At 44.1% G+C, this 25,673-nt stretch overlaps 1 protein-coding gene across 9 annotated transcripts in view; it reads left to right on the top strand.

Annotated features, from left to right (window-relative positions):
• Positions 1–20,695, top strand: part of DIP2B (disco interacting protein 2 homolog B) — a 231,165-nt gene extending 210,470 nt beyond the window's left edge. For 4 of the 9 annotated variants that reach the window (XM_036297860.1, XM_036297859.1, XM_036297861.1 and 1 more), the window contains 10 exons: positions 2,361–2,470; positions 2,927–3,057; positions 4,705–4,873; positions 5,690–5,860; positions 7,367–7,428; positions 8,310–8,367; positions 10,847–10,921; positions 12,046–12,223; positions 14,075–14,198; positions 16,664–16,916. In XM_036297860.1, the coding sequence (XP_036153753.1) occupies positions 2,361–2,470; positions 2,927–3,057; positions 4,705–4,873; positions 5,690–5,860; positions 7,367–7,428; positions 8,310–8,367; positions 10,847–10,921; positions 12,046–12,223; positions 14,075–14,198; positions 16,664–16,916 (1,331 nt within the window). Of the gene's footprint in view, positions 1–2,360; positions 2,471–2,926; positions 3,058–4,704; positions 4,874–5,401; positions 5,861–7,366; positions 7,429–8,309; positions 8,368–8,895; positions 9,328–10,846; positions 10,922–11,061; positions 11,925–12,045; positions 12,224–14,074; positions 14,199–16,663 lie in introns of those variants that run through there. The other 5 variants (XM_036297858.1, XM_036297863.1, XM_036297862.1 and 2 more) reach the window with 5 other exon arrangements.
• Positions 20,696–25,673: the final 4,978 nt, after the last annotated feature.

Genomic DNA, 25,673 nt, shown 5'->3' with positions numbered 1-25,673 from the left:
CACATAATCATAACATCTTTAGTTGAGCCCTAACTATGTGTCAGACATCTAACATGTAAAACCTAATTTTATCCTTGTACCAACCCTAGTAAAGTGATGCAGTTTGTATCCTCATCTTACAAATATGAAACCTGAGGCACAGGGAGGTTACGTGGTAGCACTGACATACCCAGTCAGTTTGGCTCCATTTCCAGCCTCTTAACCATTAATTTCCTCCCTACCCGGCTTTCAGGAAGTACCACATGGTATCCACTTCAGGAACATTTATATGGGTTTAAATGCGGGGATGACATGTGTTTGTGGTTATTGTGTGCCAGATGCTAAACTAGATTTTTTTTGCATTTGTAACTTAAGGACATAAGCACAGTCATCCAGTATAATAGCCTAATATGCTAAGTGTCCAATTGGTAGGTTAGCTTGCTGCTGGGGTCCGGCCAATTGGGACTGGGCGAGATGGGCCAGACATGCCCTGGAGCCCTCTCGCAGTCCCTCCCTGGCCCTGATCGTGCACCGATGGGGTCCCTCGGCCTGGCCTGTGCCCTCTCACAATCCAGGACCCCTCGGGCCATGTCAGAGAGCCAGTTTCAGCCGATCCCCGCAGGCCAGGCCAAGGGACCCCACTGGTGCATGAATCTGTGCACTGGACCTCAAGTATGTAATAAATGTGTTGGTGTTAATGATGCAGATAGATGTACTATGGTTATTGGACTCATTCACATTTCAGGAAGACCTGAAATATGGACTGTGATTCAGCCGTGAGAATAGATATATTTTTTATTGATTTCCGAGAGAGAGAAGGAGATAGAAATATCAATGATGAGAGAGAATCATTCATTGGCTGCTCCTATACGCCCCCTACTAGGGATCGAGCCTGCAGCCTGGACATGTGACCTGACCAGGAATCGAACCTGTGACCTATTGGTTCATGAGTCAACACTCAACCACTGAGCAACACTGGCTGGGTCACAAAGGGTTCTTTCTTTCTTTTTCTAGGAAAGTTTCTTTAGGCACATAAATGCCCCTCTCATACACAAAGGTGGGTTGAAGGTGATAGAGAAGGTCTTTGGTTTGACCAGAGATGAGCACCCAGTAATAAAGAGATTTAAAAGTCAGAGTCAAGCCCAGCTGGTGTGTGAGTATCAATCCATGAACTAGGAGTTCACTGTTTGATTCCTGGTTAGGGCACATGTCTGAGTGGCAGGCTCGATCCCCAGTAGGGGTAGTGCAAGAGGCAGCCGATTGATGATTCTCCCTCATTGATGTCTCTCTCTCTCTTCCTCCTTCTTTCTGAAAATCAATAAAAAAAATTTAAAAAAAAAAAAAATATATATATATATATTTTTTTTTTTTTTTAAGTCAGAGTCAGAATTGTTTCTTGATCCAGAACACCAAAGGAGCCATTGAAGAGACATCGTTGGGCCAGAGATATACTTGGTAGCCTTGGTTTTGACATATTTATAAAGCAAATTTGGGGGGAAAGGGATGAGTATATAAATAAATGAGAAAGGAACTCAATTCCTAATTCTAGATTATAATTTTTAAAAACCTGCCAAGTTAATTTGCAGAAGAATAACTTTTAAAGCAGTCCATGACTAATATAACATGTACTTAAACTGTAAGTAATGAACTTTAACTTGAAACCAGCATGATAATAAGAAGTTATTTGAACATTTTAGTCAGTTATTTTCAAATTGCTTTGTGTGAATTAACTTCCCAACAATTCTATGAGGGTAGGTTTTTTTTTTTTTAATTGATTTTTTTACAGAGAGGACAGGAGAGGGACAGAGAGTTAGAAACATCGATGAGAGAGAAACATCGATCAGCTGCCTCCTGCACACTCCCAACTGGGGATGTGCCCGCAACCAAGGTACATGCCCTTGACCGGAATCGAACCCGGGACCCTTGAGTCCGCAGGCCGATGCCCTATCCACTGAGCCAAACCGGTTAGGGCAAGGGTAGGTATTAATACATTTTAGAGATGAGGTAACAGACACAAAGATGTTAAATAACTTCAAGGTCAAATCACTGAAAAATTACAGAGCTGGAATTTGAATGCCAGCAGTACGCTTTCTTAGTTTTCAACTACAGTACTATGTTATTATGCCCCTCACTTACCTTCTAGTAAATACATTTGCCTGATACAGATTTGCTTGTTTATACTGCCTATCGGTGCCCTTAACTCCAGCCCACGTCTCGGAGTGGCACACATAAGCTGCTTGGTTAAATACGAGAAGCCTAAGCTTCCCAAATCCCAGAAGCTAAATGTGGCCATCGCAAGGCCGCAGAAAACCAGTAAAAGGGCAACGGTTTTCATGTTCCAACATCTGTGATTGACATCAGATTTTTTCTTTTCCTTGCAGATGATTTACCCAGGAAGAAGTTGCCCCAGTTGTATAAACCACCCACTCCTGAGATGTTGGCGTATCTTGATTTTAGTGTCTCTACAACAGGCATGCTTACAGGAGTGAAGGTAGAGTAGTCTGTGTATATTCACTCACTCACTGGATGCTGGTCAAATGCCAGGCCTGGAGAAAATAGAGATGACCACTGCTCCAGGGACTCCAGCTGTAGAGGCCAGCTGGTTGTACCAGAGAGGGTAGGCGGAGGATCAAGGGTCCCTGCTATATTTAAATAAGAGCATCGGCTCTTCCGGAATAAGTTATCCCAAGGAATTTGTGTTATGCCATGTTCTGAACCTAGCATAGACGCTAACAGATAATAAGAGTTACAGTTAAAGACAGTGTGAAATTACAGACTCATATTTCATAAAACTCAGAGTTGAGTAATGAACAGAAATTTGTTACCTGAAGGGAGAGTTTAAGCTTTTAGAACCAATGAAACATATACATCATTTGAGGAGTTTGGGGGACTCGAGGCTGCCTGTGGGATGCCTGTCCCATCCTGTGCCATGTTCCTTGCTTTCCAGATGTCCCACTCGGCCGTCAATGCTCTCTGCAGAGCCATCAAGCTCCAGTGTGAATTGTATTCTTCTCGGCAGATCGCCATCTGCCTTGACCCTTACTGTGGACTTGGCTTTGCACTCTGGTGTCTCTGCAGGTAGGAATGGAGAAGCAAAGACACAGAACGTGTGGGCGTGTCTGGAGGCCACACCATCTCAGCCTCCCTTTGCCCCCTTAATCTGGGAGAGTTTCAATAAGATGCCAATCTTTCCAGAATTTCTACTTCTAATATATCTCTGATGTTGATTTAGTTTTGTTTATATTCCCTTTTCCTTTTCTGTAGTTTTATGCCTCATGCAAAAGGTTAGTGATCTTATTACCTGCTCTCTGCTCTGTCCTGTAATCCTCTCTTTAGAAGTAGAGCCAAGTAGAAGGATGATACTTGGGTGACATATGTCAGCTGTGATAGCCAGGATGCACCCCCTGGCTTGGCAGGAAGGAATATAATGAAGTGGGATAATAGCATGTGGCTGGAAAGTAGCGCGTTCGTCCCGGCCAGACTGTTCCTTATGGAACAGCATTGCCCCTCCTCCCACTACCCGCCCAGGGACCCTCGCCTCATACCTGCATTGTCACCTCCTAGTGGGCATCTCCATGGGTCCTTCCCAGCTGCGTGCAACTCAACAGCCCCTTCCGTGTCTCCATCTTTGTTAGGATGGGTCCTTCACCTTGGGGCCCAAACTAGGAACTTGGGCATTATCTCAAACTTCTCTGTCTTTATGTCTCACATCCATTTAAATGTCATGTCCTTTGGCTCAGTTGTTCCTAAACCTGTCTGTACATAGGAATCACCTAGGGGTCTAAAAAAAATTAATAGGCCTTCCCCATACATCCTTAGATCTCTGACGGTGGAGACCCCAATTCCAGTACTTTTCAAATGCAGGAATCTTGGGCTCCTGGTAATTCTGATCTATACCCAGGTTTAGGAAGTTGAGGATTCATGACTGCAGATTATACATATGATATGTGACTCTACTATTCCTTCCTTTTTATCCCGCTGCACTGTCGGGGTTCAAGCCCTCATCATCTCTCAGCTGGACTATTGCAGTCTCTGCTATCTGTCTCTCAGCCTTCAGTGTCTCGTATCTCCAATCCCTCCTCCATGTTGCTAGTTTTGCCCCAACTTAAAGCTGCAGTGACTGCCTACTGGGTAAAGTCTAAATCCCTCATATGATAATTAAGCCCTTTCACAGCTTGATCCCAGCCCTTCTGGCCTTATGTCTCATCACTCCCCCATGCATCCTGTGCTCTAGTATTTCACACTGGGGTACTATTTCTGTCAACCTTAAACACCATGTAATTTTATACCTCTGCATTTGCATATGCTGTTCCTCTGCCTGGAATACTCTCATCACCATCCTCACTTCCTCCAGCCACTGTCAAATTCCTGCTCGTTTTTCAAGCACCAGCACAACTGTCACCTGCACATTGAACTCCTGCCGCCCGCGCCCCCCCCCGCCCCCCCCGCCAGCCCCAGCTTTCCCAGTTTGGATGACTTGCCCTTTATTCTGTGATCTTGTTGATGTCCTTTCTTCACATCTCAGTTACTACATGTATCACAGTCTGCTCTATTTTATAGTTACACTGTGTTGTGAGTTGCATATGAACAAGGCTGATTCTTAGACCTTTATATCTAATATGGCCCTACACTGTCCTTCCTGCTCAGTTGAATTGATGATGTTTTAAAACATCAAGATATCTAGGATGATTTGCTAATGTCAGCTCTTGCCTTCCTGTATTGCAGTGTCTATTCAGGTCACCAGTCCATCTTAATTCCTCCTATGGAGTTAGAAAACAACCTTTTCCTCTGGCTTGCCACTGTCAACCAGTACAAAATAAGGGATACATTCTGCTCCTATTCAGTAATGGAGCTCTGCACCAAGGGGCTTGGAAACCAAGTGGAGGTGCTGAAGGTAAGAAGCAGCTGCAACAAACAGCAGTCCTGGGGGTTTTAAAGAAATGGGACAGGTGGGACGCTGAGGAGGGGTTGGCAGACATGCCTGCTTGGTTTTCTCTAGGCAGTCAAACAGGTGTTTTTGTAAACCTCCGGAAGTTTATCTCTTCCACTTTCTACTTTAATGCACTCTTTCAGAGTTTAATGTGAGTCGTAATTTGTGGCGAAGAAGGTGAAACTGGTTGGGAGGCTGAGTGGAAATGACTTTATAGAAAGATGAAAAGAACTGTTAACCTCCAGTAGGATTTTTCCCAATAGAATTTGCAACCTCAGAACATCAGAGACTGGGGAGGGCCCCAGAGACAAAGGGGTAGCTCATTCATGTGTGTAGCCAGTGATCATATGTCTGACTGCATGTGGGAGAGTCAGAAGACACCAGATTTTTTTAAATAGAGAAATGTGACCTTAAGAAGGAAAAAAAGACAAGAGATTTGATCTCCAGGGTTCTAGGTTCCCTTCCTCATAGTCCCATTCCTCCAATTGGCAGTAGGGAGAAATGCAAGGCACAGAAACGGGGTGGGATGAAAATGGATTGCTGAGGAACCCAAGATTTTTAGAGGAAAGAGAAAAGAAATAGAGAATGAGCACATTTACCAGGAGGTACTGACTTCAATGGAAGCCTTGGCATTTCTGGAAACTTCTGTCTTTTCTCTGGTTATCTGAGGTGAGAATACACAGTTCCTTGGCTTTTCCTGACCAAAGAGATAGCACCGGTCCTAGGTATTCAGCTCTCTGATGGTCTTGCTAACCTCAGCGTGTGCCTGGTGTCTTACAGACCAGAGGGATCAACCTCTCCTGCATCCGGACGTGTGTGGTAGTGGCCGAGGAGCGACCCCGTATTGCCCTCCAGCAGTCCTTCTCCAAGCTCTTTAAAGACATCGGCCTGTCCCCTCGAGCTGTCAGCACCACTTTCGGATCAAGAGTCAATGTAGCAATATGTTTACAGGTGACTTTCATGAAATCGTGCTTGGAAAAAAGCAAGGGGGCTGTGTGGTGCTCTGGAGCAGAGGCCTCCAACAGCCTGCCTGGCGTGAGCCCCCGTTCCTCTTACCTGCTCTGGGGCCGTGGCCTTTTCATTTTGACTTCACTGTGCCTCATTTTGCTCATCTGTAAGGTGAAGAGGAGAGTATTGTCTTCACAGAGTCGTCCTGTAGAATCTCTTAAGTTGCTAGAGCAGGGGTGGGCAAACTTTTTGACTCGAGGGCCACAATGGGTTCTTAAACTGGACCGGAGGGCCGGAACAAAAGCATGGATGGAGTGTTTGTGTGAACTAATATAAATTCAAAGTAAACATCATTACATAAAAGGGTACGGTCTTTTTTTTTTTTTTTTTTTTAGTTTTATTCATTTCAAACGGGCCGGGTCCGGCCCACGGGCTGTAGTTTGCCCACGGCTGTGCTAGATGCTACACACGTGGAGCTTTTTCTGGCCTTTGAGCACCCATGTGCTAACTGTTTACTCTTAGTGGTAGTTTTATGGTCCACAGCAATGACTAAAGAAGACTCTGAGTCCTATTAGAATTTTGTTTATGTCTTCCCTTCTGTTTTCCTGTCTCCTCCATATTTTATAACTTTTTTGCAAAGGAAGTACAAATAAGCCTGTATTCTTTTCTCCAACCAGATGGCAACTTTGCCATGTTATTCCTGGGTACATAACAGAAAAGAACTGAGTCTGATTGTATGTAGCTTGGAGACTAATAAGGAAAACATAGGCGTGGACCAGAGTGAGAGTAAACGAAGGTGGCATACGTGGGTAGATACTTTCAGGTCTTCTATGACCATGGTCAGGTGACTTTTAAATAGCATCGTAGCTTTAACTGTGGAGCCCAATTGTGGGCCCTTTGTTTTCAGGCTGGGCCAGTGTTAATTTTGAAAATCCCCATGGGTGCTGACCTGTGTCGTCCCTGCTTTATTTTTTTTAAATATATTTTTATTGATTTCAGAGAGGAAGGGAGAGGGAGAGAGATGGAAACATCAGTGATGAGAGAGAATCATTGATTGGCTGCCTCCTGCAGGCCCTCTACTGGGGATCAAGACTGCAACCCAGGCATGTGCCCTGATCAGGAATCAAACTGTGACCTCCTGGTTCATAGGTCGATGCTCAACCACTGAGCCACACAGGCCAGGCAGTCGTCCCTGCTTTAAAGTCCAGGGACGAGGACCGGCCTTCGCCTGGTAACTTTTTAGTGCTTCTCTTGCCTCTGTGAGAAGGCCCCTGGCCCACTCTCCCGAGGGAGGAGAAGAGAAACATGAGGACAAAGCCAGGCCAGGCGCCTCTTCTAGGCACTGACTGCACCCTGCCGCATCTGGTTGAAGAGGGTGAGCTTTCAAAATAGAGTTTGCATTTTTATGTATATGTCTAACTTACTTCTTTCTTTATTTAAATATATGAAATGTGGAAACATAGTAATTTAAATTTTAAATAAACCATGCATTGATTTATTTTTCTTTAGGGAACCTCAGGGCCCGATCCAACTACTGTGTATGTAGATCTGAAATCATTAAGACATGACAGGTACAGTAGATTTATTTTGATCATTTCTTATTAGAGTTCCTAAACATAAAAAGTTCTGAGCCTCAAGAAAGCCAGCCCCTTCCTCATCCTTTGTTTGTATCTTCCAGGGGGCATGGAAAGAGGGAAATAATTTTCATTATTAATACCTGAAAAATTTTTACATTTATAAGAAGAAAAGTTTAATTCTCACAGTTTCTGCACTATTCTTTAATATTAAGATGTAATACTTAGTTCCTGCCTGTGTAAAAGTATTTTGATATAAATTAAACCAAAATGGGTAGACACTTCCCTCTGAAAGTTTAAAAATAAAAGATGGGACAGACAAGATAAATGAGGCGGAGTAGGGTTTTTGAAACAATACTTTATCTGAGCCCCAGGAGTAAAAGCTTTTCCCCTCATCAACTTAGAAAGGAATTTTAACTGTATCCCAAGGTGAGCCTGGCCCCGGGCTCTGTGACCCTTTCCCAAGTCCCACTGACATCAGCTGTGTTCACCGGGGTGCCCGTGGCACTGGCCCCGCCTGCACAGGTAGCACATTTCACGAGTTCCGTGTTTCTCAGCCTGGGGGATTCGCCCTCCAGAGGACTTTTAACAGTGTCGAGATATTTTTGGTTGTCACAACAAGTGGGCTGCTGCTGACATCTAGTGGGTAGAGGACTGGGATGTTGCTAACCATTCTACAAAGCACAGGATAGCCCCTCACAAAAAATTGTAACAAAACATTATCGGACCCAAAATGTCAATAATGCTAAGTTTGAGAACCTGCTCTAGCATAAGAAGGAGAGACAAATTAGTCTTGGGAAGGCACTATATAGCTATAGTTGACATGGTGCAATCACTTGTGAAAAGGCTTATGTATAGTAAATATCGTTCTTCTACAGGGTTCGTCTTGTGGAACGGGGTGCCCCCCAGAGTTTGCTCCTCTCAGAGTCTGGAAAGGTAATTTGTTTTGTTAACCATTGGGAAGGTGGTCTCTGGAGAAGTGGTTCATTTTTAAAGAAACCTGAAGCCATTTAACATATTAATACCCAGGGCAAAACTTAACTGAAGTCTGGAGATAACTCAACAATTTCAATTGAGCCAATACTTTTAAATTCATATGGATACATAAGAAGAGTACTCCGTTTCAATTTTCTTAATTTCCATAGATTTTTAAAAATCTGACATGTTAGTTCTTATTTGACAAACCAGCAAAATCTAATGTTCACTTATTCAAGGTAGAGAGATGAACAAGAGCCAGTGCTCGCTTTGTAAGTGTTACAAGGAGAGGACTAGATGGCAGATAGGGGAGGGGTGTGGCTTAAGATTAGGGGAGATATATGTATTTATTTTTGTAGTTCAAAGAGACACCAAAATGGGGAAGAGATTAAAAATATTGGAGTGATTATCTATGGGGATAAGATTTAGATTAGAATGAGGCTTTAAAATGTTCAAGGAGAGATTTCATTATTATCTTGGTTCATTTAGGCTGCTGTAACAATACCAGAGACTGGGTGGCTTATCAACAACAGAAACTTACTTCTCATGGTTGTAGAGGCTGTGAAATCCAAGATCAAGGCACCAGCAGATTCTGGCAAGGGATTTCTGGCTCATAGATGGCCGTCTTGTCACTGCGTCCTCACCTGGCAGAAGAGGCGAGGGAAATCTCTGGGTCTCTTTTATAAGTTCACTAATCCCCTCCATGAGGGTTCTGCCCTCCTGACTTAGTCATCGCTCAAAGTCACCTCCTAATACCATCACAGTGGGGATTAGGATTTCCAGTCCTCACTGGGAACATTCAATCTATAGCAGGTTTTTTTATAGTGGTTTTTTTTTTTAATCCTCACCCAAGGATATTTTTCCATTGATTTTAGTGAGGTTGACGAGAGAGGGAAAGACAGGGAGAATATTGATGTGAGAGAAACTCATCGATTTGTTGCCTCCTGCATGAGCCCTGACCAGGGCCCGAGCCCAGGAGGAGCCTGCAACCGAGGTCCGTGCCCTTGACCAGAATCAAACCCGGGACAGTTCGGTGCACGGGCCGACACTCTATCCACTGAACCAAACTGACGAGGGCTATAGTTTTATTTTTTTAATTGAATTTATTAGGGTGACATTGGTTAATAAAATTATATAGGTTTCAGATATACAGTTTTACAATACATCATCTGTGTATTGTATTGTGTGTTTACCACCCAAGCAGTCTATATCGGTTTTAAACAACTCACTGAGGGTGATGAAACATCAGCATAAGCTTTCAAGTTTCTTCTCCCTTTGAAGAGATGTGATGATGCCCCAGAACCCCTTCTAAGAATTCTGGAAGGCAGAGGAGAAAATTGGGGGAAAGAGGGAACCTGTCCAGCCTATCCAGTGGTAGAGCAACCCCACGGAGAACTACCTCCAGTTTCCCTCTTCTGTTTAAACTCTTCAAAGTGGGCTGAGGTTGGTCCTATCACCTTGTCAAATCTTCATCTGCCTCAGCTAGCAGTGGGTGCCTCAGGAGCTGTATCACGGTGCCTGGCCCTGTCTCTTCCTTCCTGGAGGTTTTAGATGTACGAGCCCAGATAATCATTGTAGGGCTTCTCAGGTAACTGCATTATCCAGAAACCCAAGATGAAAACGGAGGCTTAAGAGACAGAATGCAGGTGACCAGAGAGGCCCTGAGCCATCCTCTCGGCCAGCACCTGCTGCTTCCTCCTCCCTGTTGAGGGAGGTCCTGGGCACTCGAGTGTCTTTCTAGTCTCCTGCGAAACTGCTCCCTTCCTCTGTCTCTCTCCGGGCCCCTCAACTCTAGCACTCACTGTGGACCGGAGTGCGGTCTCACAGGCAGCCCCTCACTGCTGCCCTTCCTGCTTTAAGGGGTTTAGTGCCACCATCCAGTGAACAAGATAGATGTGGGAAAGGACAGTTACAGGTTTAGTCTACAAATTCTTTTTGTTTTGTTTCGTTTTATTGTTGTTGCTAATCCTCACTTGAGGATATTTTTCCCATTGACTTCTAGAGGAGGGTAGGAGCAAGGGAGATAGAAACATTGATGTGAGAGAGACATATCGATTGGCTCCTTCCCGCACGCCCCCTGACTAGGGTGGGGATTGAACCTGCAGCCCAGGTTTGTGCCTTGATGGGGAATGACCTCTCAACCCTTCGTGCTCGCAGGAGGACACTCTAACCACTGAGCAACACAGGCCAGGGCCGTCTATAAATTCCTAACATCATTCTGATCTGCAGTTCCTCATCCCTTTGAAGGAAGTAGACTGGTTGGTTCTTTGGTTTCTTTTTGAGGATGAACCTTATTGTACCTCTGGTCTCCACTGAGGACGATTCTGTGAGCACCATCTCAGTTAGCTCCTGCCTTTGTGCACTCCTCACCTCACTAGAGGAAGGGAGAGCAGGTCATTAGATTTTAACTGAGTCTTTGTGTATTCCCTTTGATTCTTAGATTTTACCTGGAGTGAAAGTGGTTATTGTTAATCCCGAGACCAAAGGGCCTGTTGGAGACTCTCACCTTGGAGAGGTAGGTGTACCTTTCACCTTTACTCTGAAAGTCAGCAGAGAACAACTTTAGGGTTCATATTTCAAAGTCAGAGAAAGTGTGGATGTGCTTTTCCCCCATTGGGAATTTTCATCTTTTAAAAGAGTCTTAATCTTCCTCAGTAAAACACAAGACTGAAATGGACAGAAGAGGAAGATTGAGACCAGGATGGAGAGAAGATTTAGGCACTCAAACTAGAACTCGTTCCAGATTTGTCCACTGATAATCCCTCAGTTGAAAAGGAAAATGGGCAAATCCTACTTCCTCCACCTATTGAAGGAGCCATAAAGATGAAATTTCAAAAATTCATGCAAATTTTATATTCTATCCCAAAATGTGTTAATTTTTGTATTAGTATTAAAATGTTTTTAAAGTCTTAATTTTTCTTCCCCCAAATCTTTGAGGGACACCGTTTCATCCCATAGCATACTGGGAGGAGTGTTGTAGGTACAGGAGCCAGGTGACCTGGGCTCTACCACTTAGCAGCTTCTCAATATTGGGCAAGTTACTTAATCTCTCTGGGCCTCAGTCTCCTCACCCATCGATAATATTTGCACCTATGTAGTAGAATTGTGGGACAGTTACATGCATTAATACCTGTATCTGTAATGCACATAGAATGGCGCCTGTTTAGTGTTACCAACCATTTTTAGTTATTGGTTGTTCATGTGGTAAATTCAGAGACCCTGGATTGTTTCCTTGAGGGCTTTATACCTTATTTCAGAAGCGCAGGAATGACACCTTTGTGAGACTCTGGAAGAGGCTGAGAAATGAGCCAGGGAGGCAGTGTAGTGTCGTGGTTAAGAGCATGGCCTCTGCCACTCAGACTTGGGTGTGAGTCTCCTAGTTTCCACATTTTAGGCAAGTTACTTAACCCCTTGCTTTTTCATTTGTAAAATGGGAATAACAATAGTGTGAACTAAATTGTCATGTCATGTGGCAGGAATGAATGAGATAAAGCATATAAAGTACTTACCTCACTGAATACTTGAAATGTCAGCTGTCTTTATTGCAGTTGTGTTGTTGCTATTAATATAAAAATGAGATTAAAAAACTAGTCACAATATGTGTTCTTGGGAAATGTGACCAGTGCCCTTTTCTTGTAGATTTGGGTAAACAGTCCCCATACGGCCAGTGGCTATTACACCATCTACGATAGTGAGACTCTTCAAGCTGATCATTTCAACACTCGCCTCAGCTTTGGGGATGCTGCTCAGACACTGTGGGCTCGGACAGGATACCTTGGTTTTGTCCGCCGAACTGAGCTCACAGCGGCCACTGGAGGTATGCATCTCCCACGCCAACTCTTCCCCTTCGTCCTGCTTTGCATTTCAGCCAGGAGCACTGGCTGGCCTTCCTCAGCCAGCCTCTGCATTGTGTGTGTGTATTTAACTATTCCCTCCTACAACTCTTTAATCCATGTGTGAATCCATCTGCATATAAAGAAAGACTTTGCCCCTGAAAAGCACCTGGGAGGTAAGCACCCAGGGTACCACCTCAGCACCTCTGAACTGTGGGTCAGCACAGCCTCAGTCCTGGAGGTGTGCCTGATGAGCAATGAAAGGCAGAACACAGACCCTAAGCCCTTGGGGCAGGTATTTCACCTTTTAGGTCTTCTGTTCTCGTGTACCAGCCCTAATCCCTGACAGGGAATCAGTGCAGAGGAGCCATCTGCAGCAGTGCTCCTCTGTCCCTTTAGTGTCGCATGTTGGACTGAAGAATGCTTGGCAAGACTCTGGTGTAAGCAGTCCCCCAGCCATCCTCTGCCCAGTCCATTGTCATGGCTTCACTGCTGCCTTCAACCTATGTTCCTGGTGGCATGAATAGGCATTTTAAAATAACCCAACTCTAGCCCGGCTGGCAAGGCTCAGTGGTTGAGAGTCAACCCATGAACCAGGAGGTCGTGGTTCAATCCCCAGTCAGGGGATTGATGCATTTAGGTGCCCAGAGCAGTGCCTGGCACGCAGAATGCACTCACTAGTAATATACAGATTACAACCCTATCAATAACCAGAACTAGTCTCTCCACATTCTCTAATCCTACTCCTTACACTTGGACTCCTTGAAGATGTCTAGACACAATGACACATGTTCATTTCTTCTTCATCTCCAATCCTCACTTCCCTCCATTCTCCCCTCCCTCAGCCATCATCCGTCAATTCCTACTTATCCTTAACAGCTCAGCCCGGCTTCGGCTCTTCTAGGTTTTCCTTGAACCTATGAGCAGAGCTTAGGTGTATCCTCTGTTCCCTATGCCTTGTGCACACTCCTGTCACTGGGCTCACTGCGTTACAATGGAACGCCCGTTTGTGTGTCTATTTCTCCAGTAGATAGTATCCAAAGCAGGGATTGTTTTGTCATCTTTGTCTCCCCAGCATTTGGTACAATTCCTGGTACAGGTGGTAGTAGTAGTAGTAATAATAGCTAATTTTTTAGCACTTACAATGTACCAGGCATCATATAAACTACCTTGCATGGATTATCTCATTTAATCCTAATAACAGCCATGTTTTGTTTTGATAATCCTCGCCCAAGGATTTGTTTTCATTGATTTTATTTTTATATGTTTTTAATGATTTTTTAGAGAGAGAGGAAGGGCAGTAGAGAGAGAGAAACATCAATGAGAGAGAAGCATTAATCAGTTGCCTCCCGTATGTGCCCTGACCAGAGATCGAATCCACGACCCTTAGGTGCACGGGTTGACACTCAAACCAAAAGAGCTACACCGGCCAGGGCACAGACATGTTTTGTTTTTTTAATTTATTTTCTTTATTGATTAAGGTATTACATATGTGTCCTTACCCCCCCCCATTGCCCTCCCCCCTCCCCCCCACTCATGCCCTCAGCCCCCTGGTGTCTGTGTCCACTGATTAGGCTTATATGCATGCATACAAGTCCTTTGGTTGGTCTCCACAGCCATGTTTTTTTTGTTGTTTTTTTTTTCACAGCCATGTTTTTATCTTGTCTCACAGAGGGTGAAGCAGGTCCCCGAGGCTTGACTAATTTGCCCAAAGTTACACAGCGAGTGATGTAGCCACCTGACAGGGCAGGCAGTCTCAACTCTGCTCTTAACTCTAATATTGTGTTGTATTCAAAATGTGTCTGATAAACCAAATTTCTCTCTTTCTTTGTCAGAGCGTCATGATGCGTTATATGTGGTAGGAGCTCTGGATGAAACGCTGGAGCTGAGAGGACTACGATACCACCCCATCGATATTGAGACCTCAGTGTCTCGGATCCACAGGAGCATTGCCGAGTGGTAAGCCCCGCCCCCGAACAGGCTTCCCACCTCCGCTGTCGTATGGAGGAAAACTAAGTAGTCAGCTGAGTGCACCACATACCACCTACAGACATAGCACTCAGGGGGCCTACGAGAATGAGCAGGCCGATTCTGTCTTGTGTGCCATCTGCTCTGGCAGATGAGGCCATGGGGACCTGAGACCGGCTCTAAGGACCATCAAAGTCGAGTCCTCTTTGATGACAGACTTCCTGCCTCTAGAGCAGTGGTTCTCAACCTTCCTCATGCCGCGACCCTTTAATACAGTTCCTCATGTGGTGGTGACCCCCAATTTCATTGTTACAAATTGAACATAAAGCATAGTGATTAATCACAAAAACAACATGTAATTATATATGTGTTTTCCAATGGTCTTAGGTGACCCCTGTGAAAGGGTCATTCGACCCCCAAAGGGGTCGCGACCCACAGGTTGAGAACCGCTGCTCTAGAGTCAGAGTAGAATGGTGGACAGGACCAAGAGCTTAAAGGCCTTGCTCTCCCACTTAGGCTGCTTCCCCCATCTGTAAGATACTTTCTCTGTCACTTCCTGATTATTGGGAGGATCCAATGAGAATGTGCTTTTAAATTGTTAAATGGTAAGCAGATGAAAGGATCATTACTTTTATATGGTCTAATTTCCCTCTCAGTGTAGGAAATCCCTCTACATTATCCCAGATAAGGGATCATCCAACCTCACATTGACTTACAATTTCTTAAAATTAAAACCTTGTAGCCGAAACCGGTTTGGCTCAGTGGATAGAGCGTCGGCCTGCGGACTCAAGGGTCCCGGGTTCGATTCCGGTCAAGGGCATGTACCTGGGTTGCGGGCACATCCCCAGTGGGGAGTGTGCAGGAGGCAGCTGATCGATGTTTCTCTCTCATCGATGTTTCTAACTCTCTATCTCTCTCCCTTCCTCTCTGTAAAAAATCAATAAAATATAAAAAAAAAAAAAAAACCTTGTAGTTTTTTTCATATTGGCTTTTATTCTGGATTAACAATACAGAATCCACCCAATTTCTTTTCTCTACATATTTATCAATGTGTCCTCACTTGTTTTTTGTTTTTTTTCTTTTTTCCCCTTGCTAAAAGGCCACAATGCTTTTAAAAGCTGCTCATGCTTTCCAGATGCTTCTGTGTCACAAAATGTTCTCACTTTGGTCAGAGTCTCTCCCCAGACCTGAATAATGTCCATGAGGTGTAAGAAAATGCAGAGAAGCTGGGTGCCATGTTAACCCTCTAATTTTAGACAATTGACTATAAAAAAAATTTAATTGATTTGAGAGAGAGGAAAGAGTGGGGAGAGTGAAAGAGAAACATCGATTTGTTGTTCCACTTATTTATGTATTCATTGGTTGCTTCTTTTTTTAAAATATATTTTTATTGACTTCAGAGAGGAGGGGAGAGGGGAAAAGAGATAGAAACATCAATGATGAAAGAGAATCACTGATCAGCTGCCTCCTGTATGTTCCCTGCTGGGGATCAAGCCCACAACCTGGTCATATTTCCCAACCGGAAATCGAACCGTGACCTCCGGCTTCATAGGTCAGTGCTCAACCACTGAGACACGTCAGCTGGACCATTGGTTGCTTCTTGTATGTGCTATGATGGGGGATAAAACCCAAAACCTTGGCATATGCTCTAACCACTTGAGCTACCCAGCCTGGTTGACATTCTACTTTTAATGCAGTCAGATATTGTGAACATTTTTCTTTAATGATTGGACTCTGTGTATTAAAGCAGTTTAACATTGCATATCACAAGTCAGGTCATAACCTCTAACCCAGCAATCCCACTCAATGAAAAGCAACTTTCTACCTCATGGCACTTTTATGGCCTCAGAGGAGACACACTTGTGTGGGGCACTAAGCTCAGAGGAAGCCAAGTCAACTCCCTTCCTGTTGGGTATAAGAATATTATCTTAGTCAGAGTTCTTACACTGCAAATAACAGGAACTTTTCAAAAATTAAAACAAAAACTTAAGCAAGAGAGAAAGTTAATGGAAAGAATAGCTGCCTATCTCAGAGGTTCCTAAACATTTCTAACTAACTCTGGTTCTCAGGAAAGGTAGAGACAAGGCCATTGGGAACCACTGTCCTCTTACTTGCTAGAGCCATGTGGACATCCACTTCATTCTCTCTCTTCTCCCTGAAGAGCCATTTTCTGTGATTCTCTGCACGTGTGGCTACCCCAGAACTTTCAAGTCCACGTGTCCCCAGTTCAGGTGACAAGCTTACAACTTTCAATCCCAGTTCCAAACTCCCAAGAGATTTTGGATGGCTCAGCTAATCAGCTGTAATCATAGAGGACGGCTATATATTACAGACGTGGCTGCTAAGAGAGAAGGCAGTTCTCAGGGAAACGGGGCTAAGTCTTGGGTAGGTGCCTGTACAAGATGACTGGTAAATAAATGTACTGACATCTAAAATGAATGTCATTGAAATTTCAGTGCTGTCTTCACGTGGACCAACCTGCTTGTGGTGGTTGTGGAACTGTGTGGCTCTGAACAGGAAGCTCTAGATCTGGTTCCTTTAGTGACAAATGTGGTTCTGGAGGAGCATTACCTCATCGTTGGCGTCGTGGTTGTGGTGGACCCAGGTGTCATCCCCATCAACTCCAGAGGAGAGAAGCAAAGGATGCACCTCCGCGACAGCTTCCTCGCTGACCAGTTGGACCCCATCTACGTGGCTTATAACATGTAACCGGCCTTGCGGAGATTACCGGGGCCTCCAGGGAAACCACAAGGACCAAAGCCCGGTGACAGGAGCAAGCTTTCAAATGATGTAAAATAAGCTGAGATGGCTACATTGTATCCTTCATCTCATCCTGTGGGATTCTGCAATCACACAACACACAGAAAAGGGGAATTCTGTGATGGCAAATGAAAAAAATGTTAACAGTCATGAGCTTTGACATAGCGTGAGCAGCACGTTACTAAAGCAGTTACATGCATGTTGCATATTTTTCATCTGTTGTATATACTTGTATTTTTATCTAATGCCATTTTAGAATTTTGTAAGGGAGTTTAATGAATTCACATAAGGGGGTAGTCTGAGGTACCCAGTTCCCCGCTCTGTACTGTATTTTGCCTTTTGCCATAGCTAGACATTCTGGGGGTTTTGTTAACATGGAACTACTCATCTTACTTCAGTCGCCTCATAAGCAAATTGGATAACTCACTGAATATGAAAATTATATATATAATCCTTGACTGTAAAACATTTTGACCATTGTTTTGAACATGTAAGTAAGAATACACATAATTTAGCTTTAAAAAGTGAAGACCGGCTTGTATAGTTACAGCCACCAGAGTAGAAACATTTCTACTTTGAGAGAATTTCAGACATGCTCTTAATGCAGTGTAGCTGAATAGTAACTAAAAAATGCAGATTGTTTGCAGATTTCGCTGCACATTGTACTATGTCTCTATTGGCTGGTGTATTTTATAAACTAAAGCTGCCTATGTTTGTTTTTAAAATTTGCATTCCCAGAATCAGCTTTAAGCTTTTAAGAATTCAACCTGTTTCTACAAGCTGAAAAAGCTCAGTTTAAAAATCAAAATGTTATGAAAAAGCTCAGATTCATTCGATCCCACCCTATTTTAAGGAACCACAATAACTCACTTTGGCCCCCAGTAGTTGAAACTGTGTTTCAAATTAAGAGTGACTACATAAGAATTTAGAATTTCCTCTTTTCCAGGTTCAGTGTAAACTGTGTCTACAGTTTATACATATAGCTTCTCTTTTCTGAAAGCTGAAGTGTCCTCTGTTCTTCCAGTTCATGAGGGCCAGGATTTTGAGAACAAGCATGATAGGCTGGGAAGACAGTGGGACCAAAGTCACATGAAACCGTAAGGCCACATAACTATACATCTCAAAACTGACCAGTTTGACTTGCCAAAATAGCCAGGCTTATGCTGAGATAGGGGAAGTTTGATGTATGCAAGGAACTCTTTTGAAATAACTGTGGTGCCCAGGCCAAGCAGACTGAGCTTGGGACTGAGTGTGGCCTCCGGCTCAGTTTCTTTCTTTGGTCTGATAATTCATGTATTTGAATATAGTTGAATTTATTTTTTTCTTACAGAAATATTTTTAAAAATTAAAAAAAAATCAAAGTGAACAGAGTTAACATGTTAAATCAGAATGGTTCTCTTTGACCCACTCTGGTCTATTGTGTAAATATTTATTTAGACTATTTTAATAATACATGTTATTTACCCCACTGTAACATCATGTAAACTAAATACGTTTTTAAACAATTTTTAAGACTTGTAATTACCCTGAAAATAAGGTTTGTAATGCAAAGGCCAGACCCTTCGCTGTGGCAGCATTCTTAGAGGCTGCCCTTACAGTCTGTGACTCAAAGCCACTTTATGAATCCCTTTTACATAATCCTCCTTTTCTCCCAACCCATTCTCCACGAGGGCAGACCTCAAGACATTTACCAGTTCCAGATCTCTTTTCCAACATTTTGGATGAAATTAATTTATACATGATGAGAGAGGTTCTAGGATGTACAGAAACAAAGCACTTACATTGGGCAAGAAATCCCAGCGACTAGCAACAGTTTGTTTGGCAGAGAAAACAGCCTGCTCTTTTGGAAAGTAATTTTCTGAAAACAGTTCTTACTGATTCACTAAACAAAAACAAGGGACCCTGAGAAGTAAATAGTAAGTTCTAAGAAAAAAATATAGACAGAGTCTATTCTGTGGGTTGGATTATTCTTTACTGCACAAGTTAGGGTGTCTGCTAGAAGTATCATGTGAGCCACATCTGTCATTTTAAATTTTCTAGTAATCACATTTTAAGAACTAAAAAAGAAACATGTGAAATTGTCTTAATATGTTTTATTTAACCCAATATATAAAAAAAATATTACCATGCAATGTGAAATCAAAAAAGTACTGAGATGTTTTACTTTTTTCTCCTATTAACTCTTTCAAATTCAATATTGTTAAGCACATCTCTGTTCAGACTAACCATATTTCAAGTTTTCAGTAGCCACGTGGGGAATGGCTATGATGTTGGACAGTGCAGATCTATACTCATTCCTTCAGAAAAGATAATCTATTAATCTCAAAATGTGGCCGATTCCCAGTTATTTAGGGGCCAATTAGCTAGTTTTATAGTTCCTAAGGCTTCTGATTCATCTTTAGTTTTTGCTTTCTGCCTTGTGGCTGCTGTATTGATCTTTTGCATATCCCTCAAAAGCCAGAATATGCCTGATGAGGAAAGAAAGCTGAGACGTGTCTTTGGGAGCTTCATCAGTAGCTCTGGTAAAGTACCTCTGGAAGGGGAAGAGAGTCCAGTCGTTAGCTTAGAGAGGCTTGTGCTCAGTCTGTGCAGACTTGGGTAAGAAAACTTTCTCTTGCTGACACGGTGCTCTTGCTCTTTCCACAGTAAGCAGCACCTTTGTGGTAAAACTGACTCTTAAGACAGACCCAGAAGGCCATTATTGATAGAAAGAGTCTTGCCAAAACTCTGGAATACATTGTCTAGGTTTTTATGCTGTGAAAAAGAAAACTAAATTAATAGCAAGCCCCCCTTTCATCTAAGAGAAATCTACTCATGTGAAAGTTTTTGGACCCCGTTTCTGCCTCTCAGCAGAAGTAACTGAGGTAGAGCAGGAAAGGGGCTGCCTCAGGAAAAATCCTAGGCCCTCCGGCTTCTTAGAGCTATACATGTGCCATCTCCTGCATCAGTGAGGCCCTGGGGAAGACCAGCATGCTCATGGGCACCAGTGAATCCAGTCTGCACTCTCTCCTCATAAAGGGCCCCACCTACCCCAGTACCAAGTCCTTTCCTTAGGAAGCTGTGCTGCCTCAGGCTGTGTAGGGACCATTGCCTACTTATAGGTCCTGTGAGTGTGTTTCCTTTAGTCCCTGGGCAATGCTTGCTTAATGCTTTTGTTGAATCAACAAAGGGCCTGAGGCCTTAGGTTTTTTATTAAGGTCTCTGCCCCAGGCATGGTGCTCAATATCTTGGCCAAATAAATTACTTTCTTAAATATCCAGGAATCTTTTAGACTAAAGCTAATGAGGAGTTACCACCTCACCCTCAAACTCCAACATGATCTATGCCTTAGTGTTGTTTTTGTTGTCTGCTTTGATGTAAAAGCAAGAGTATTTGGAACACGAGGCTGCAGTACTCCAAATACACAATAGGCTTTTTCATTATCATTCATACATTTCTGGTTTAGGTATATGTAGATGGCCATGCTATTTGTCCAGAGGAAGGGAGTGTAAAGATATAAGAATACTTTTTTTAGTCCTAAATGCCATTTTGTTTACTTTCTGTCAAAATATTTACCAGTGTCAAATTCAAACTATAGTACTGTGTAATTATGTATAAAGTTTTTTTATTTATTTGAAATTAGACTAGATATACATTTTTAAATTTAACATCTGGCTGGACAGTGTTCTATTAACTCATTGAATGTGTTTTCTTTGTCTTGTGTTAATAAATATTGATGCCTGATTGTGTTTAATGCTTCACACATTGGGAGAATTGATAAATTATAATTTATAAATTTTAAATCTAACATCAGGTGGTAATACCCAAAGATAGAGTGATCTAAGAAAGTGAACACAGAGATCATAACACATTAGTGCTATAAAAGGAGGCCAGATAAAGAAACAGTAGAGTCATTTTGAAAACTAAAAAGCCCTTTGTTAGTAACAATTATAGCTTAGTTTTCCTCCTACTCATGTGGCATTTGATAGTTTTAAACTTATGATTTTCAGTTTTAATATTTTTCTAATGTGTAATTGGGCTGGACTTCATCTTTCCTTAAAGTAATACTTAATTTGTTCTTCCATTTCTTGGTTTCAAGAAACTTGATGGGAGCCCATCAAATTTTGCATGTTCTCAGACACTAAAACCGGTCTTTGAATTATGGTCCAAGTTATTTAGGCAGCTGAGAACATTTTTTCATTTAACACATGTTTATTAGAGTGCCTATTCACTAGGCACAAGGCACTGTAATAAGAGCTGAAGCTAGAAAGAAAAATATCAAGTCACTGCCCTCAAGGAAATACAGGAAAACTATCTAATAATAGGGTAATATGCAAATTGGTCAGGACGCCGTCACAGTAATGACCGATCAGCAGGCTGTGTGTGCAGCAGGTGGGCAGGGACTTGGCAGTGTTGGGGACACGATGGTGGCAGCAGTGACGGGCGGGGGAGGCGGGGCCTGATGGAGGGTGGCCTATACTCCCCACATGATGGTGGTGGCTGTGAGCACTCCCGATGGCCACTGCTGCTTGCCCAGGGCTGGCCTGGGGCTCCACCCAGCCTGCCCCTTCTCACAGTCCAGAAGCCCTCAGGGAAGCGGGCCTAAGCCATCAGTAGAACATCCCCTGAGGGCTTCCGGACTGTTGAGAAGGGGCAGGCTGGGCTTAGGGACTGCCCCCCACACACACACACCCACACTGCACGAATTTTGTGCACCAGGCCTCTAGTACAGTGGTTCTCAACCTTGGCTGCACATTAGAATCACCTGGGAATCCTTTTAAAATCCTGATTTCTGGGCCTCATCCTCCAGAAATTCTTTCTTTGTTATGGGGTGGGGCCACAACATTAGTAACAAAGAAACAAAATTTCCAGAGGATGAGGCCCAGAAATCAGGATTTAAAAGTTTCCCAGGTGATTCTAATGTGCAGCCAAGGTTGAGAACCACTGCTCTAGTCTACACTAATAAAAGAGAAACATGGTAATTGGCGTACGACTGCTACCCTTTTCATTGGCTAATCAGCGAGATATGCAAATTAACTGTCAGCCAAGATGGCGGTCGGCAGCCAGGCAGCTTGAAACTAACATGAGGCTTGCTTGCCTCAGTGATGGAGGACTCCAACGTTCCCCGCCTGCGGCTGCAGGCCTCTGAGCGGGCAGTTTAAGAAACGTAACAAATACCGCCGGACTTCAGCCAGCAGATTCGCAACATTGTAAGCAAAGGCCAGAAACCTACTTTGAGCCGGGGAGGCCTAAGAGCTGGAGCCAAGCCTCAAGGTAAAGCTGGCCCAGAATAAAAAAAAAAAAAAAAAAAAAAAGAGCGGTTGGGAACTTCAGTCACTCCCAGCCTGAAAACAGCCCTCAGCCCCTCACCCAGACTGGCCAGGCACCCCAGTGGGGACTCCCACCCTGATCCAGGACACCCTTCAGGGCAAACCAGCCGGCCCCACCCATGCACCAGGCCTCTACCCTATATAGTAAAAGGGTAATATGCCTCCCAGCACCAGGATCAGCGGAGCCACGAGGCCTCCCGGCACCGGGATCAGCGGAGCCACGAGGCCTCCCAGCACTGGGATCAGCGTGACAGGGGGCAGCGCCCAAACCCCCTGATCGCCCTGCAGCTCTGTGTGTGACAGGGGGTGGGGCCCCAACCCCTTGAGCAGCCCTGCTCTGTGCCTGATAGGGGGGAGCTCCCCACCCCACCCCCCCCACGGGCCCTGCTCTGTGACAGGGTAGAGCCATAACCTCCCCATCGGCCCTGCCCTAACTGTGAGAGTGGCGGCGCCCCAACCCCTTGATCGGCCCTGCTCTGTGGGTGATAGAGGGCGGTGCCCCAACCCCCTGATGGGCCCTGCTCTGTGTGTGACAGGGGCAGCGCCCCAACCCCCTGATTGGCCCTGCTCTGTGCGTGACGGGGTGGCGCCGCAACCTCCCCATGGACCCTGCCTTGAGTGTGACAGGGGGTGGTGCCCCAACCCCCCAATCGGCCCTACCCTGAGCATGACTGAGGGTGGCATCACAACCTCCCAATCTGCCCTGCTCTGTGCATGACAGGGCGGTGCCCCAACTCCCCAATCGGCCCTGCTCTGAGCCCAACCAGGGGCTGCACCTAGGGATTGGGCTTGCCCTCTGCCACCCGGGAGCAGGCCTAAGCCAGCAGGTCGTTATCTCCCGATGGGTCCCAGACTGCAAGAGGTCACAAGCCGGGCTGAGGGACCACCCCCCCCAGGTTCACAAATTTTTGTGCACCGGGCCTCTAGTATAATATAATTAAGGGCTACAATGTCAAATTCAAACTATAGTACTGTGTGGTGGACTGTCCAAACAGGTAGGATAGGCACCTGATCCAACGATGAGGGAGAACAGTGAGGAATATATGCTGGAGAAGGTAACATCTGAACTGAGTTTTGAAGCATGAAACTGCCAGATAAGATCAAGACAACAAGGGGGAAGGGGAAGTTGCATGTTCTGGTGACTGCAGTTTGTTATTGGGTTATAGGGTTTGAAGGGAGAAAAGTAAATGATAGTCAGAGGCTTAAGCTAAAAATAGATCACTAACGGTATTATATATCACACTAAGGATTTTGGACCGTTATGCAGTAGGCCAAAAAGAGCCAATGAGGAATTTATAGCAAGGGAATAGACGCTCAGATTATCCTGACAGTCATATAATAAATAGTGTGGGTAGGGAAAAGAAGTTAAAATCGAAGGCCTTTGCAATAACTGCATTGGTAAAGCACTGCACTTCAACCAAGGTAGTGACAGGATGGAGACGAGAGACAATGCTTGCAAATTTAAGGGACTGTAAGATTTCAACTACTGAGTATTCATGGTAAGGAAGGAGGAATTCAAAATAACTCCTAGGCTTTGATTTGGGGAATTAGGTAGATGTAGGACCGTTTACCAAGAGGAACAAAAGAGGAATAGATTTGGGAAAGAAGATGCTGTGTTCCATTTTGGTCATGTTTATTTGAGGTGCTATGAAACATACAAGTGAAAAGAGGTCCAACAGTTAGCTAAATATTTAGATTTCTGCCTTAGGAGAACTCGAGTCAACAACTAGATATTAGGGAGACTTCCCTGTAAAAGTGGTAGTTGAAGCCATGAAAGTGAAAGATAGTACCAAGGAAAATCATGTAAAGTGAAAAAAGGATCACTAATGGGAGTCATGGGGAACACCACCAGTATTTAAAGGTTGGTAGGGAAAGAGTCCACAAAAGGAAGAAGGAATAACTGGAGAGAGAGGAGCAAAAAAATAAGCACGGGCATAGAAATTATAGGAGGTGTTTTAAAGAGGAGGCGAGGGATCAATGATGCCAAAGGCTACAATGAAGCTGAGTAAAATGGGGACTAGACAAGCATCTGGCATCTAGACACTGGTTACCTTGGTCAGAGTGATTTCAGTTGCAGTTAAGGGAGAAGACAGAAAACTGGTTTGGGCGAGGAGTGATGGGAGGTGTGACTAAATGGAGGCTACTTTTTCCGGAAGCTTTATCTGCACATAGGAAGGAAACAAACGGCATCATAGTTAAAAGTGGGTTGTAAAATTGAGAGAGGTTATTAAAAAATGGAAGAAATAAAATACTCCTGCCCTACCTGGTTTGGCTCAGTGGATAAGAGTGTCAGCCTTCGGACTGAAGGGTCCCGGGTTTGATTCTGGTCAAGGGCACATGCCTGCTCAGGTTGCGGGCTCAATCCCCAGTAGGGGGTGTGCAGGAGGCAGCTGATGAATGATTCTCATCATTGATGTTTCTGCCTCTCCCTCTCCCTCCCTCTCTGAAATCAATAAAAATATATTTTTAAAAAATATTCCTGTGTTGGGGAAAAAGCCAGTAGAGTTTCCAAATATAGCAATAAGTGGTAATTGACAAAGCAAGGTCACTGGGGAAGCAGAAGGGGTAAGGATCCAGAGAACAGGTGGAAGGATTAGTCTTTGAAGAAAGGAAGCACGTTTTGTCAAATAAAACTATGTAGAGGCAAGATGCTAATAGTAGGTAGTTGGTAGAGGCCCAGCTAATGACCTCATTCACTTCTCTGAATCTCCACTCTCAGTTCACAAAGATACACATTTATTTAGTGCTTAGTCTACCAGGCATGGTTCTAACTTACATGTGTTAAACTCATTCAATCCACAGAACTCTGGGATAGGTATATATATAATTTCATTAATAACGTTTCTCTCTCCTTAATAGAAAGTCAGAGAGGTGCCACCACTGGCTTGACCAGTTCGTTTGAAAACAATTGCCTTTGGCTCTTGAAAGTTGGATTTGCTTCTCTTTATTTCCTCACTTCTGAAGTTAAAAACCTGTCTATCTGGTTTATAAAACTGTCACTGTTCAGATAGAACAGTGTGCATCACAATCGACTTTTTTTCCCCATTTACAGTTGATCTTCGAGTTTCAGAAGAGTGGTAGGTACAGCTTGTGACACTTCCATGAGAAAGAAACAAGGACTGTAGGAATATCTGTGAGTGGCAGTGTTGTACCATATAAAATAGGATTCAGACATTTTACAGATGGAAGAGGAGCTACAGAGGGAGCAACCAATGCACATTTTTTTTTTGTTTTGTTTTGTTTTTTTTTTTCAGTGGGATCAGCTCGGGGAGAGATGAGCTGCTCCTGGCCGCCCCAGCGGTGCTGCCGGGCCCCAGCCTGAGCCCCCAGGGCTGCGGCCAGTCCTCCTTGTCCCGGAGGCTGTGGCCCAGGGAACCTGCTGTGACATCAGGGGCCC

The sequence above is a fragment of the Myotis myotis genome, unplaced genomic scaffold (assembly GCF_014108235.1).
Source record: "Myotis myotis isolate mMyoMyo1 unplaced genomic scaffold, mMyoMyo1.p scaffold_m19_p_3, whole genome shotgun sequence".
Lineage (NCBI taxonomy): Eukaryota > Metazoa > Chordata > Mammalia > Chiroptera > Vespertilionidae > Myotis > Myotis myotis.
Note: the sequence above shows the minus strand (reverse complement) of the source record. Positions and strands in the feature narration are given on the sequence as shown.